The sequence below is a fragment of the Culex pipiens genome, chromosome 1, assembly GCF_016801865.2.
Source record: "Culex pipiens pallens isolate TS chromosome 1, TS_CPP_V2, whole genome shotgun sequence".
Lineage (NCBI taxonomy): Eukaryota > Metazoa > Arthropoda > Insecta > Diptera > Culicidae > Culex > Culex pipiens.
This window is the reverse complement of record NC_068937.1, coordinates 66087475-66103709: the sequence shown is the minus strand read 5'-3', so window position 1 is coordinate 66103709 and position 16235 is coordinate 66087475. Positions and strand designations below refer to the sequence as shown.

General features: G+C 42.0%; 1 protein-coding gene and 1 pseudogene across 1 annotated transcript; both read right to left on the bottom strand.

The window, feature by feature from the left end:
* Positions 1 to 664: 664 nt before the first annotated feature.
* Positions 665 to 7196, bottom strand: LOC120430399 (uncharacterized; annotated as a pseudogene).
* A 144-nt stretch (positions 7197 to 7340) lies between these two features.
* On the bottom strand, positions 7341 to 8055 carry LOC120430403 (uncharacterized). The gene is made up of 2 exons (XM_039595509.2): positions 7621 to 8055; positions 7341 to 7562 (listed from the first exon to the last, which is right to left on the bottom strand). The coding sequence occupies exons 1-2, from the start codon at positions 7937 to 7939 to the stop codon at positions 7549 to 7551; spliced, it is 333 nt and encodes a 110-aa protein (XP_039451443.1). The 5' UTR covers positions 7940 to 8055; the 3' UTR covers positions 7341 to 7548.
* Between the last annotated feature and the right edge of the window lie 8180 nt (positions 8056 to 16235).

Below are 16235 nucleotides of genomic sequence, written 5' to 3'. Positions count from 1 at the left end.
AAAAAAAATTGCGTTGAAACAAACCTTGATTTACTCAATTCTTTCTGCGTGTACAGCCATTCCACGTCCAACAGGAAGTTTCCAAATCAAAAGTGCTCCGATTTGGTTCAAATTTGAAGTGACCCAAATATTTTTTTTGTTTGGCGATTAGGGTGTGGGTAGGTACAAAAGGTTGCGTCTTTCTTTTATTAAAAAAAAATGGTACCCACACATTTATGGGTCATTGCTAAAATTTTCATGTTATCGCAGTTACGCAATTCGCAATTTCCAGTGTAAGAACGGGCCTTGACCGATCTTATGCACCAGGTTCCCGAAGAACACGCACTGCCCTTACACCTACATCTCACCCTTGCTCTGAGCCAGTACGATCAACACGCTAGAACACGCTGTGAGTGTTCGTGCCAGGCATTTACCAAACAAAACACGGGTCTAATTATTTGGGTCTAAGAACCCCCACTCCAAATTTGAGACACATCGGAGCACTTTTGATTTCGAGACTTCCTGTTTGACTTGGAATGGCTGCATACATTTCGTACATTTCGTGGAGAAATGATATGCTGTATCCAATGATTTAATATTTATGTATATTTTTTAATGTTTCAGATAAGCAAATCGATGTCAACACAGTTGAATTAAAAAATCTTAAAGTGAAAGATTTAAAAAAAATTCTGTCGGAATGGGATGAATACTGCGAAGGCTGTTTAGAAAAATCGGATTATATCAAAAGAATAGAAGATCTTAAACATAAACATGTTAGGAGTGATCTATAAACCAAGACAATCTCTTGGGACATCGAGTTACGCTATTTCTAAACACATCGACGCTATAAGTCACCATCCACCAATAACGATGCTTTTGAGGGAGTGGGATGCGTAACGATCCATAGAAAACGATGTTTGTAGATCAGTAAATAATGTCAGTGGATAATATAAAATGATACTTTGTTATTTCCTACTTGCATCCGAAAAATCCCAAATTATGGTTCCGTAACGGTGAAAAATGTTTGTGTTGATTTGTCTTCATTTCAATAATGCACACAAAAAAGGTGCAGGTGGTTATGTTTGTTGGGGCCAAATCCCCCAACTGGATTCTGCGGGTGGACTGTATTACGGTTCTGGAGTGATAAAAACACTAGGACTTGTTTTTTCACCTTTTACTTAAAAAAACTCTTAAATTTCCGATTTTTATTTACACGGCGCGACGTGTCTCGTTCGCGTTTGGAAACGGAGTGAAAAATCTGTCTCTCTCCCTCTCCGCTCGTTCGTTTTCGCGCTCTTCTGCTTCGCGCCGTTTTCGTCGTTGCGTCGTTTCACGCTGTCACGTTGGCAGCGCCGTCGCTGACTCGCGCACACTGGGTGACAGTTGCCCAAAACATTCGGCGTCGTGCCGAACATTCTCCCCCCGGGTTGAGGCGTCACGGCATCAGGTTCACCAACACGCTAGATCGGTGTCGGTCGTTCTTACTGGGAGACTCCGTCGATCGCTGGCGGTTCCAGGTCCATAGCGTCCAGACGAGCAAGCAACTCCTTTGCACTTGCTGGCATGGTGGTGGTCGTCTACGGTTGTGTGGAGCGATGCGCTGCGTTCAACTCCACGCCTGGGTCCCAGACCAATCGGGGTCTCTGGCTGGTGCTGCTGAAGATTGCAGTATCGCGCAACTTCTCCACAGCCCTTCCGGATTCGTCTGCACAGTCGGCTCCTGCTGACTGTGCGATGCTGTCACCGCAGCATCTGTCGTACAGCTCGGTCCGTTGGCTGTACAGGTACGTCGCACTCTCGTGGCTCGTACACGTTCGCTTGTCGCCGTAGATGTCGGGGTTCTTGTTGGTCTTCATCTCGTTTTGTTTCGTGGTCCAAACCACTTGAACGCTAGATCTTGCTGGTTCGGTGCATCTGGGATGTGCACCTTTCTTGTTGTCCGCTACGTCAGGCTCGGTTGGCAGCAATGCACCTCCCTTCACTGCTTGACACGTGTCAACGTCTGGCACAACGTCGATGTGCTCAGCTGGCTCCAGCTTGCGGACAGCTTCTGGGTCGCCCGACACGGCACTACCTCGTTCTGCTGTCGAGGACTCATGCGGAACCACTGCCGGTTCCTCGGACGACTCTTCTTGTCGATTCTCGGGCTCGCGAGAATCTCCTGGCAACCACTGGGGGCTGCACAGGCCGGGTTTTGTCTCGGCACTACCTCGGTCATCTGACGAGGACTCGTGCGGAACCACTGCAGGTTCCTCGAGTGGCAGCATCTCGTGCACTGCAGGGTGTGTCTCAGTCTCGTGAGACTCTCTGGGCAACCTCTTCCGGCTGCTCAGATCGGGGTTCGACCTTTCAAGAGTTTGACACTGCTCGACCGGATCTCCACGGACCGGGAAGCAGTCGGTGTCCGAGCGGCAACCGTTGCACAGCGTGCACATCGGCTCGCTACGCTCGCTGTCCGAAACGGACGGACTCAAACAAGGCTCAAATTGGGCACCTACCTTGGTGTCAGGTGCACCTGCGTCTCGATGATCGGTCTTGCTTCTCTCGGCGTTCACAGCTTCCGGAACACCGCTGGCTACGGAACAATCGCTTCGCCACGAGCCTCGGTCGTGGGAAGCGTAGTTTGGTTGGCCTCTTCCTTCGAGACCGCAACAACCGGTTGCTCGGGAACAGCGGCTTGCACGGGCTGAGACAGCAGTGCGTTGTTCAGGGCCACAATCCGCAGGTTGGCTTCCTGAACCAGACTCACCACGCTGGCCCACTCGATGTCGTGGTTGAAGCGTTCACCAGCATCGGCGTCACTCACCTTGAACTCGTCGCAAACTTCGTTGAACTCGCCGTAGTACTTCTCGACGTTCCACACGAAGACCTGGTTCTGGGCAAACGAAGGCAGCTGGTGGTTCTCCTCGAACGCCGTCAGCCTGCCCACGACCCGCGAAATCTTCCCCTTGATGAAGTTTCGCTTGATGGCCAAGGAACGCGCTGATTTCAGCTCCATCTTGTCGGGATCTGCTATGGATTCGCGCAGGAATCTGTTGCTCCGCTGTTGCCGTGCTCTGGATGACACGTCAGCGGCAGCGTTTTGCCGCCCTGGCTCTTTTTATTTTTTCCAGCTGGGCAAACTGGATCACTTTTCTTCCGAGCTGCCGGCTCACCAGCACTCTTCTTCTCCGTCTTGCAGTCTGCGCCACACTTTCTGCTGCGTCTTGCAGCAGTTCACTGTTGTCACTTTCTGTTCGGGTTTTCTGCGCCTCGCGCTCACTTTTCTTCGGGTACGGTGTGGCCGATGGGACCGCTACCGCCGGTTTCTTCAGCACGCTGCTCTGTTGGCTCACCACACAGACGCAGGGCTTCTTCGTGGCCAATGGGACCACTTCCCGTTCCTTCTCACGGCGTGGATATCGGATCCACCCGTCGGAACTTCCTGCCCGACGTGGTGTTGCGTTTAAGATAAATTTATGCCTAAAATGTAGTTTTTGCCCATAGTCGCCGTAAGATGTTAAGTTCAGGTTACACTAGTTTAGCTACGTAATAGTGAGAAGCCCAAGACTCGCTTGAGAATGTGCGAAGAGCCTGAGATTTCCCTGCAGTCGGCTGCACGCTTGCCAATATTTCCGACAACTCAACAAAAAGGGAAATCCAACCAGCACGACCGTGCCACGTCGTACGATCGAACAGTCGCCTGCATACACCCATCGAGAGCGGAGCCTCGCTCGATCGCGTCTCGCCAGCCGACATCAGCAGCTCGCCGAGCCGGATAAATCAGCGCTCGGAAACGGTAATTTACGTAAGGGGCACGAGGCCGGACAGGACGGCACGATACGCCGCAAAGCCCGAACGAAACTACCGGTAAGTCGTGGTCGAGGCGGACAATAGGCACACCATTTAGTTGACGCATTTCCCAGATTGGCAAGCCGTCCAGCGAGCGTCCCAAAAGTGTCTGGTTCACCTCACCAAGCTCGTGACGCCAAGTGTAATAGTCTGAACACCACTGCATTCCCAACATACCCATTCACACTTAATTTCCATTTTTATTACCATGCCCGGACCTCGCACAACAAGACCAGGTTTTGTCTTTCAAAACACAAACCCTGCCTGGCTGTAGAGCCCACACACAGTTAGAACCACTTGGCGCAAGCATAATTGCTGATGCTTGTGTATAGCCTTTTTCGAACCATATTTCGGTTCATCGACAATTGGCCGGGACACTGACTCCTGCTGAGCCAGCGCAAGGATTCAACCCAGTACAAGCCAACTCCAGAAGTCTATACTGTAGCACGTAAGTGTCACCACTCAAATTACATGTGATGCAACAAATTTGACTAGTATAAATACCCGAGTTCAAATAAACAAAAATGAGTCTTTTCGGCTGGAACATCAAGGCGACTTGTCTACTTTATTTCGAGCTCCGAGCTGGTTACTGCTCCTCGCAGTCTACCACACCTTGGATAGCTCTTAATGCAAAGAAAGTCCCTGCAGGTTTCCCCGCGGTTCTTACGCCTCGTAGTGCCGAACGTTTGAGATATTATATGGCGACCGTGACAGCGGCTTCGCGTCAAAGTTTTGACAGCACGCCGTAGTGACCCGAAATGCCACCACACTGGAAAATATTTCGTGCCGCGTTAGTGCACCGAACAGTGACCGAGCTAAGTGACCAAGTTAGCACAGTTTGATTTGTGAAAGTGTGAAAAAAAAATAACATTTTAAGTTAACGATGGGTACTGAACAAAGTACACCAAAGCCGCCCTTATTGCATGAGGAGACAATACGCATCATAAACGCGAATGTGCTGCAAACAGCTCACTTGGAAAAAAGTGCGAGCGCGACAACGGTGTTAGCATATGCAGCTGTAGCAGTAATTTTTATTACGCTCGCATATGTGCTATATCGTGCCATAATTAAGTTCGAACAGATGAGAACAGAGGACAGACTACGAAGAGTAGTATCGCTCTCAAGCATCGTAACGCAAAAGTGAAGTGGTGATTAAGAAAGAACAATAAGTTTCGATCAAAAAAAAAAACATCAAAAAGTGCTCAGAACTCCGGTGACCCCCAGTGAAAAGTGTTATAGAAAGTGCGCGCAGAAAATGACGAAAAACAATCTAACAAACGATTTACGGAAACTTCAATCAACGCTAAAATCAAAGAAACCAATACAGTTGGACAACAACCAACAAGTTGTTTAATAGCGGAAAAACTAGCAAAAAATGCTGCCAACGGTGAAATAATAATAAATAGTGAAGTACAAAAAATAGTGATGGTGAAGCCAACGCCTATAAAAAAAATAAAAATTGTGGATTTCCTGAAAAGTAGCAGAATTCTCCCAACCATTACCGGGCATGTACTCATGTCAACAACGAGAGGACCGATGACCCACCATCAGGCCATCCAGGACCAAACCGGTGGAATCATCTTGGCGATCATCTACTAAGACGCGATCGCAACGAGCAACGAGTTGGAATCGAATGAGGTCACCAACAACAGCAGCAGTAGCAGCACCCAGATGCAGCCAGATCAAAAAAAAAAAAAAAAACAAACAACCGTAAAGGGGAGCGCGCTTTTAGCGGACGCATATCCTTACGCGGTGTTTCTACACGGACTCAACATCGGTAATCATCCGGACGGGGAGCGTCGGTTGTGAGAACGTCCTTGATCCCAGTTCTATCGCGTGCAGCTCCTAGCCGCTGAACTGTCTATCATCATCGCCGCGATACAGGAGTCCGACAGTCAGGAACTCGTTTATGACTGCAGTATTCAGGCCGTTGACCTGCCGACGAAATGGTCCATCGACCCGGCGAATGTTGGCACCGATCCTTCCAGGTTGTGATGCCACTGATTCCACGAAGCGAGGGGCGCGACAATAGTAAAAAATTAAATAAATTAATTAATTAACTGCCGAAATTAACAAATTAACGAAAAATTAATGATTGTTTACGATCAAAACATCGCCACCTCTTTTAACACCACATTGATTTGACAGTTCGACATTGCGCACGATTGTTGTTTTTGGAGTATTTTTTTTGTCGTCGAATAGTCGGTCTACGATTATGGCGGAGATCACTCCGGTGGACATTCCGGCGGCGGAGATTACTTCAATAGTTGAAGCGGCGACCGGTAGCCGGTTCATCGATCGCAAGAATAAACAAGGTGGTGGCTACAACAATCACGGAGCAGTGCGTGGCCGAATGGTTACGCTGTCCGCTTTGTAAGCGGATGATTCTGGGTTCGATTCCCATCTGCTCCAACCTTCCATCGGATGAGGAAGTAAAACGTCGGTCCCGGCCTTAGTTGTTGTTAGGCCGTTAAGTCATTCCAGGTGTAGGAGTCGTCTCCATGCCATAAGTACAAACAACACACCAAACCAAGCCTGCTCCGGTGGAATCGCTGGCGGCGGTTGGACTCGCAATCCGAAGGTCGTCAGTTCAAACACTGGGGTGGAAGGTTCCTTGGAGTAGAAAGAAGTTTGGGTGCTCTCCCCATTCAAGCCTTCGGACTCCTAGGTTCGAGCAGTAACTTGCAATAGAGACCACAAAAGACCCGGGGGTCGTTAATGTGGATGGTTTGATTTTTTTTTTGACAACAATCACGACGGCGATGGCGGTGGTGGACACTCAGATCAGCACTGAAGCAGGAGCTATCTTCCCAGGTGTGCGTTTGGTTGCAACAGGTGATTGTGTCACCAACTTCTGACTAACCAACTGAAACATAGCACAATCCGGCAGGTTAACCTCCTTTTTTGTGTACAAAATTGAAACTCGTTTCAGGATCAATTGCCACCCCATAAGTTTCCGGGAAATGGTGGTGGCACCCTTGCCGTTGGCGAACCTGGTGATCAGTTTAACGATGATGTTCCGCAGCAGCACCACCACCAGTAACTGGATCAATGACCCTCGAGAGATTTTCGTGATAACCGTCAGTCGGAGAACGACCGTTGGCAGGAGCCTCCGGCCAACGGAGGTGGAGGTGATGGGTGACTGTTCCTACACGGTTAAACCGACTAGATGGCATGCGCCCGGACAGTTCCGGAAATACGGTCGCGTTCCTGGTTCCGATCCCAAATAAAATGTACAAGCATTACATCACTCCGCTGTCCCAGAATCTTCCCTTCAACAGATAAACAGTCGATAGTATGCTGGAGTGCTAATAATAAAATTGTGAAATTGTGCTTTGAAATATAAACTAAAGTCTAAATTACTTGTATTTGTTAAATAATGACAAATTGCAAAATAAATTCAATTTTCAACTGCAGTTTTTTTTTCGCAAAAAAAGAAATCGTTGTTTGTAGTAAGCTGTAAATCCCCAGCAGCCATCGTTGTCCCGCTGTCCCGTCGTACTCCCCGGAGCGATTCACTTGCTATGATGGTGTTGGCAATTTGCGGTTTTTTGCTGCTGCGGATTTCGATTCTGACCCTGCTGCCGATAATGATAACAGTGGATGATTTTGCTGATCCTCCTGTGCTGCTGGTTAGAATTCGAGTAGCTCTCCCATCCCTAGATGAAGAAATTGGGGAAACTGTTGGGAACTTCCGGCGGCGGGGCATCGAATGCTGCGCCGTCTGTTTGTTCGTATTCAGATCGAACCATCTAAAACAAAGATAAAATTAATCAAAAATCTCCCATCGTTCAAAAATTCCCTTCTTACTTGTCCCCCCGCCTATCCTCTGATGGTGCTGTTGCTGCTGCTGTTGCATCGTCGCCATCAACGAACTCTGCGAATGAAGCTGCTGCATCGCCGGACGTGGCACCAGATGCTGCAGCCTCGGCTTTCTCGGCATGCTTGGCATCATCCACACGCTCAGATCCAGCTGCAACCTCGCCTTCCTCTGCTCAAACCGGACCAAATCCCCCGAGTCGTTCAAAGCGTCGTACTCCAAATCATCCGGCGTACCGCCGATGTATCCGTTTCCCCAATCCTCCACTGGAAGATGCGTGTCGAAGCCAAAGAATTGTGGCCGCGACATCGAAAATGCGTCGCTGACATTTTTTCCCCCTGAAACTTAATCAAAACACAAACGGACTTGATTATAAATTTACGTTTGAAAACTTCTAAAACAAAAAGACTATCGTTTAAAACAATAGTCAAAATAATTATAATCTTAAGAAAATACAAAAGAAACACTTTTCAAAAAATCGAAGACTTTATTACTATGACTTCTGCATTGGATATGATAAAATTGGTCTCCTCCCTTGTCGCTCCTTACGACGGGGAGTCGAGCAAACTTGAGTGCACATTAGATGCACTCAAGACCATTAAACCTCTGGTAACGGAGGCAAATAAAGCAGCTACCCTGCAATCTATTGTGTCCAGACTTTCTGGTAGAGCGCGTCAGTTCGTGCCAGAAATTGACAATGCAACAACTATAGATACAATTATGGCAGCACTGAGTGGGTGCAAAATAAAAACCAGCCCAGAAGCTGCCCTGGTAACGTTAAACGCCACTAAACAAACTGGCGATATAAAAACATTCACTCGGGAAATCGAGAAACACACGTTGGCTCTCGAGCAAGCGTATCGTGATGACGATATGCCCGGTGATACTGCAAATAAATATGCCAGTAAAGCTGGCATAAAGGCACTGGCGAATGGTTTAAAAAATAAAGAAGCGAAAACCATTATAAAAGCCAGTGCCGGAGCTGGAAAAATATTGAAGCTTTCTGATGCAATTAACATTGCATTGGAAGAATCAATTGATACTCCTGCCGAAATACTATTATTCCAACAATCTAAATCAAATAAAAATTACCGCAACAATAATGGTAACAATAATAACACAAACGGTAATAATTACCGTAATCGTAATGGTAACAACCGTTATCATGGCAATTATAACAATAATTATAATAATAATTATAACAATAATAATCGTAACCATAACAATAATAATCGCAATCGTAACAATAACAGAAACAACAATCGAAATAATAACAATAATTATAACAATAACAATAATTATAATAATAACAATATAATAATAGAAATAACAATAATTAGTCAAATAGAGGTAATGGTCATGGGAATAACAGAAACCCTCACCAAATTTTTCAACTAAATACTGATCCCAACAATCAACAAAACGTTCAAACTCAGAACGTTAATAACAACCAAACCGGGTTAAACAGAGAAAACCAACATTTTTTAGACTAGACGCAAAGTCCATTTTTTCCGTAAACAATGCCTCAGCGAATTTTGTATTTATCACTGCAGGCATGGCCAACTCAAAATGCAGTTTTATAATTGACACAGGTGCTGATATTTCAATATTTAAAGCCGGTAAATTGAAACCCGAGCAAAAAGTAAATACCGCAAAGCAGTACAATTTAACAGGAGTTACAGATGGATCAATACGTACATTGGCCGAAACTGAAACTCAATTGAAATTTGATAATGGATTGATCGTCAGTCATATGTTCCAAGTCGTCCCTAGCGATTTTCCCATAATAACAGATGGACTCCTAGGACGCGATTTCTTTATTAAATACAAATGTTCAATTAACTATGAAAATTGGTTATTGACATTTAATTTTCAAGAGAACACCGTTGAGGTACCAATTGAGGATAATTTAAATAACTCAATAGTAGTACCGCCCAGGTGCGAAATAATTAGAAGAATTCCACAACTTAGTGTCGATGAGGATTCTGTTGTGTTTTCTGAGGAAATCCAACGAGGATTATTCTGCGGAAACACAATAATATCCCCTAACACAAGTTGTGTGAAATTAATAAATACAACGAATTCACCAATTTTACTGAAGAAATTTAAACCGAAAATTGAACCATTAAGGAATTTTGAATTATTGATCCTAAACAACCAAAACAGAGTTGAAGACATAATTGAAAAAATAAATTTTGATGAAATTCCAAACTATACACACGACCCTTTAAAACAATTAATCACAAAATTTTCGGATATTTTCTGCTTACCCGACGAAAAACTAACCACAAATAATTTCTATGAACAAAAAATTAACCTCACTGACCCTAGTCCAGTATATATCCCTAATTATAAAACTATACATTCACAAAAACCCGTAATTGAGGAACAAGTTAAAAAAATGATAAATGACAAAATTATTGAACCATCTGTATCGAATTATAATTCACCAATTTTATTGGTGCCCAAAAAATCAAGTGATGGTTCTAAGAAATGGAGATTAGTCGTTGATTTCCGTCAGTTAAGGTGCAAGTAAATGTGGGGGATTTTCGAACATGGTAAGGTTTTTTCTCAAATCTTATTACATGCAAAATTCAAGTACTCTTTGCTGAACATTTTGCACTAAAAAAGTTTTTAAATTTTTTTTTTGTAATGCCGGGAAACTCTCTTTGACAACTTTGACTCAAAATATCTCCTAATAGTTGTTAGAAAAGGTACCTTTTTTTCGACATACGAAATTCGAGCAACTCATCCTCTACATTTTGTTCTTTGGGACCAAATCTCTAGGATGAATAGGTTTTGAGAAACTCTCTTAGACAAATGCAAACTTTTGAAAATTTGCATCATTTTTGGTGTTTGTTTGTTTGTGTGTGCGCGCATCTCATGGCCTGCCTCCAACGCGCGTTCACAGCCGCCCGCCGGCAGCGCACCTCGCTGGTCAGCAGGAGTGTTGTTGTTCAAGCCATGCGTGACTTTACTGATGTTGCGCGGTGAGAGAAGTTTGGTGATAAATTAATAATTTTTTTTTTTCGTTTTTGTTTCTTTTGATAGATTATGATGTAGTATATTGTATAGTATATTTTTTTTAAATGTTTTGCGCATGTGGTGTGGCCAGCCAAACAAATGGTTATGATTTCTAAGCGCTTTGGATGAAAAAGCATGGGAGTAAGCTTGTAATTATTTTCAAAAGGTTGGTCATCCATGAACCCCAAAACCTTTTTTGGACCGATCTGGCCACTTTGGAACCGATTCCCGGAACTCCGGTGAAACCAGGAATATGGCAAATTATGTGATTATTATGGACCCAGCCATTTGGGAGTCAAAGTTCATCATTTTCAAAAGATAGGACATCCATGAACCCCAAAACCTCTTTTGGACCGATCTGACCACTTTGGAACCGGTTCCTAGTACTCCGGTGAAACCCGGAATATGGCAAATTATGTGATTATTATGGATTCAGCCATTTGGGAGTCAAAGTTTATCATTTTCATAATATAGGACATCCATGAACCCCAAAACCTCTTTTGGACCGATCTGACCACTTTGGAACCTGTTCCCGGAACTCCGGTGAAACCAGGAACATGGCAAATTATGTGATTATTATGGACCCAGCCATTTGGGAGTCAAAGTTCATCATTTTCAAAAGATAGGACATCCATGAACCCCAAAACCTCTTTTGGACCGATCTGACCACTTTGGAACCGGTTCCTAGTACTCCGGTGAAACCCGGAATATGGCAAATTATGTGATTATTATGGACCCAGCCATTTGGGGGTCAAAGTTCATCATTTTCAAAATGTAGGACATCCATGAACCCCAAAACCTCTTTTGGACCGATCTGACCACTTTGGAACCTGTTCCCGGCACTCCGGTGAAACCCAGAATATGGCAAATTATGTGATTATTATGGACCCAGCCATTTGGGGGCCAAAGTTCATCATTTTCAAATGATAGGACATCCATGAACCCCAAAACCTCTTTTTGGCACAATCTGGCCACTCTGGAACCGGTTCCTGGTACTCCGGTGAAACCCGGAATATGGCAAATTACGGGGTTATTTCAGAACAATTTTGGATCCAGCAATGTGGGTGTCAAAGTTCATCATTTGCAACATCTAGCTCATCCATGAACCCTAAAACCACTTTGTACGGATCTGGCCACTTTAGGACCGATTCCGTTAATCCAAACCTGGAATATGACAAATTACGGAATTATTTCAGAACAATTTTTGCACCCAGCAATTTGGGTGTCAAAGTTCATCATTTTCAAAATGGCATCCAAAAACTCCAAAATTACTTTTGGATCGATCTGGTCACTTGGTGATTGGTTTCAGTAACTCCGGTGCAATCCGAAATATGAAAAATTACGGGATTATTTCAGAACATTTTGGGACAAGGCAATATGGATATCAATGATCATCATTTTAAAGATCAAGCTTATTTATGATCCCCACAAATATTTTTTACCGATCTGGTCACTTAGGGGCCGATTCTGAAAACTACGGTGAAACTTGGAATATTGAAAATATGGGATTATTTCAGAACGATTTTTGACTAGGCATAGGCAAGATGGTTGTCAAAGTTCATAATTTTCAGGAACAGGCTCATCCATGATCACAATAACTTGTTTTGAACAGATCTGGCAACTATTGAATCGGTTCCGGGGCTCTTTCAGAAAAAAGTAACTAGCCAATGTAGATGTGAAATTATATATTATGAATTTTTACACCCAAATTGCCTGATCAAAAATTGCTTTGAAAAAGGGACCAGATTGGTAAAAAATGATTGTGGGGATCATCAATGAGCTTGATTTTAAAAATAATGAACTTAGGCACCTATATCGCCTTGTCGAAAATTAATATAAAATAAACGCGTCATTAGTTATATTTCGAATTGCATAAAAGTTTCAAGAACCGGTCCCAAAGTGGCCAGATCGGTCAAAAATGATTTTGGGGTTCCTGGATGAGCTAGATTTTGAAAATTATGAACTTTGACACCCAAATTGCTGGGTCCAGAATTGTTCTGAAATAATCCCGTTATTTGCTATATCCCTGGTTTCACCGGAGAACCAGGAACCGGTCCCAAAGTAGCCAGATCGTAAAGTGGGGTTCATGGATGACCTACCATTCGAAAATGATGAACTTTGACACCCCAATGACTGGGTCCATAATATGCTCATAATTTGCCATATTTCGGGTTTCACCGGAGTACCGGGAACCGGTCCCAAAGTGGCCAGATCGGTCCAAAAGTGGTCCTAGGGTTCATGGATGACCGGTTTCCCCGGGGTTGGAGACCTACCCGCCCAATCCGGAAGATCTCCGGTGGTCTAGAATGCATGGCCAGCACTGTCTGGTAGAACAACGATCATAACTTGAAAAATTGTATTTTTTTTGCTGTTTAAAATTTTTGCGGGACCCCAAAATCGCCATTTTTTACCCAGTTGACCCACCAGAAAACTTTTGGGTTTTCCGGTATATTTTCGAAAAATAGAAATTCTAACGAGTCCAATTAAAAAAAGAAGTATGCAAATTGGATGAGTTATGGCCATTTCAATGATTTCAGTTTCACCCAGGCCTATACGGGTTAACCAACAAAAAAATAAAATAAAATATAATAATCCAGTAAAAAACTGTCCAACAAAATAAAATATCAAATATTCAAAATAAATTATTAATTAAAAAATCCCTCTGGGATGGGAGTCTGATTCAAATCCAGTTCAAGTTAGTAATATGAATTTGTTATTCTATATACAAGAAGTATAAATTTATAATTCGGCATTAGGCCATGTCAAATATCTTATTATCAAAATTTCTAGAAACTCAGTTCTTTCTTAAATAAATAATTAAATAAAATAAAATCTTTTTAAAGAGGCTGTTGAAAAAAATAATGAAATAATTTAAAAACCCTTCTGGGATGGAAGACTAATTCTGTTCCTGCTTATCAGAATTTTTAGTTCTATAGCCCTGAAATATACCTTTACAACTTGACATAAGGGAGAAATTGAAAAAAAAATTGAAAATTTATATACAATTATCTAAATAATTATTAATTATTTAAAATAAATTATATAATAATTCTGAAATCCTTCTTGGATACAAGCCAGATTCAGTTCCTGCACATGAAAGCGAGCGGAGCAGTGCGTGGTCGAATGGTTACGCTGTCCGCTTTGTAAGCGGATGATTCTGGGTTCGATTCCCATCTGCTCCAACCTTCCATCGGATGAGGAAGTAAAATGTCGGTCCCGGCCTTGGTTGTTAGGCCGTTAAGTCATTCGAGGTGTAGGAGTCGTCTCCATGCCATAAGTACAAACAACACACCAAACCAAGCCTACTCCGGTGGAATCGCTGGCGGCGGTTGGACTCGCAATCCAAAGGTCGTCAGTTCAAACACTGGGGTGGAAGGTTCCTTGGAGTAGAAAGAGGTTTGGGTGCTCTCCCCATTCAAGCCTTCGGACTCCTAGGTTCGAGCAGAAACTTGCAATAGAGACCACAAAAGACCCGGGGGTCGTTAATGTGGATGGTTTGATTTTGACATGAAAGCGATAAGATTTGTAGTTCTATATCTCTAGAATATAAATTCACAATTTGGCGTAAGGCAACGTGAAATAAAAAAATAGAGTAAAATTAAATATATGAAATAATTTATAAAAATATTCTTAAATCCTTCTGAGAAACGAATCTGGTCAGTTCCTGCACATGAAAGCCATGATTACTTTTTCAAAACAACCAATGCGCTATGGGTTTCAAATGTACATACCTTTTGAAAAAGTAAGCAAGAAATATCCTAGAAACATTTACATTTATTTCCCTGTCCGACAAAAGGCGAGTCGTGGGACCTTCTGGGATCGAACCCTGGCAGACTTTGTGAGAGGCAACCATGCTTATCCCTACACCACGGGTACCGCAATTAAAAAAAAAACCTTCTGGGATGGGAGTCTGATTCAGTTCAAGGTTCCTGGTCCTGTTAGTGGTCAGAACTTGTTGTTTTATATTCCAAAAATATGTATTAAACGAATAAAGTCATGTTGATTTTTTAAATTCTATAAATCAAGTAAAATTAATTTATTGAAATATATTATTTATTGCAATATATTATTGTAAAAATACCTTCTGGGATGAAAGTCTGAATCAGTTCCTTTTCATGTTAGTAATCAGAATTTGTTGTTTTATTACCCAAAGGAAAACATTTCTAAATCCTTAGAAACTCAGTATGTTTAAAACAGGGGCGCTCAAAGTTTTTGGAGGCCGGGCGAAATTTGAAGCTCAAATGAGCTTGCGGGCCAAATTATCAAAAAAAGGTTATTGAAAAAAATTAGATTACATTATTTTAATTTAAAAGATTTAATTTGTCAATTCAAAATAATAGAAACCACAAACTAACGGTTTTCTATCGGTATCGTTGATTATATTGTTTCAGGTATTTGAAAAAAAGTTTTTAGCTGAATGTACTTGTGTTTTCAAAAAAAAACAAGCTTTTGTTTTTATATTTGGAAAATGGTGACATTACATGTTGAATAATTCATCTAAAGGCGTAATTTTATGTATAAATGAAGTGTGGTTAATGAAAAATCGTTGAGAGCCATAATTTCAACAATTCAATGAAAAAAATGTTAGAGAATGTTTTAAGCTTCCGTATAGTCAAACTGCAATCATTATTTTCAAAACAAAAAAAAAGATTCGACAAAAAAAAAAACATTTTAGCGAAAAAACATTTATTTATTTCATCGAAAATTCACTAAAATTCATTTTTTTAATAAACCCAAACATGCTCAAATGATTCTAAATGCAAAGGAATGCATATTTAATAAATTTCAGCTGATTGCATTTAAATTTTTTTTTTTGAAGTTTTGAAGTTTTTTGAAAATATATTTTTGCTCCTGGTTTTTGAGCCATTTTTTTTATAATTGTGGAGGGGTGGGTTGATCGACGAAAGCTTTGTAAAATATTTGCAACAAACTTGATCCTCCGATTTCCACATTTTGTCTGCCTAAATCAGTTGGTAGTCAATCAGATTCGTTATCTAACTGTAATGAGTTCGAATCCCGAAGGAAGTGCAAAGTATGTTTGAGGGTCAGTTCATAAAAGTGTCATTATGACTTGCAAATTAATAAAGAAAACTTGCATTTTTGCAACTATTACAGAATCCTGCCTAAGTCAAATTTGAACGTTTTATTAGTATTTCTAAAAAAATTGATGAAAATTTTGACGATATTTACTAGTTTCACTCACATTGAAACGTGTGAAATTGTTTTTTAATTATAAATTATTTTGAAAAAAAAATTTGTATCCTAAAGTGGGGATCAAAATATTGATAAATCATAAGTTTTTTTATTAACAAAAAATAAAAAAAGATTAGTATACAAAAGTTTAAAATAAACCATAATTTTGAAAAAGTATAAACTCACTTTACAAGTGGTCAACGGACCATTTTACATGATCATTCAAAATGGGTCCGCGGGCCACAAAATATCACCTCGCGGGCCAAACTTTGGTCACCCCTGGTTTAAAATTAAAATTTAATTAAAAAATCCTTCTGAGATGGAAGACTGATTCAGCTCCTGGTTGATGTTACTAATCAAAAATCGTCTATTGTGTGCTATCTTGTGA

Excerpts from the sequence above, each read along its gene's own strand:
- LOC120430403 (XM_039595509.2), bottom strand. The coding sequence starts at position 7,939 with ATGTCGCGGCCACAATTCTTTGGCTTCGACACGCATCTTCCAGTGGAG.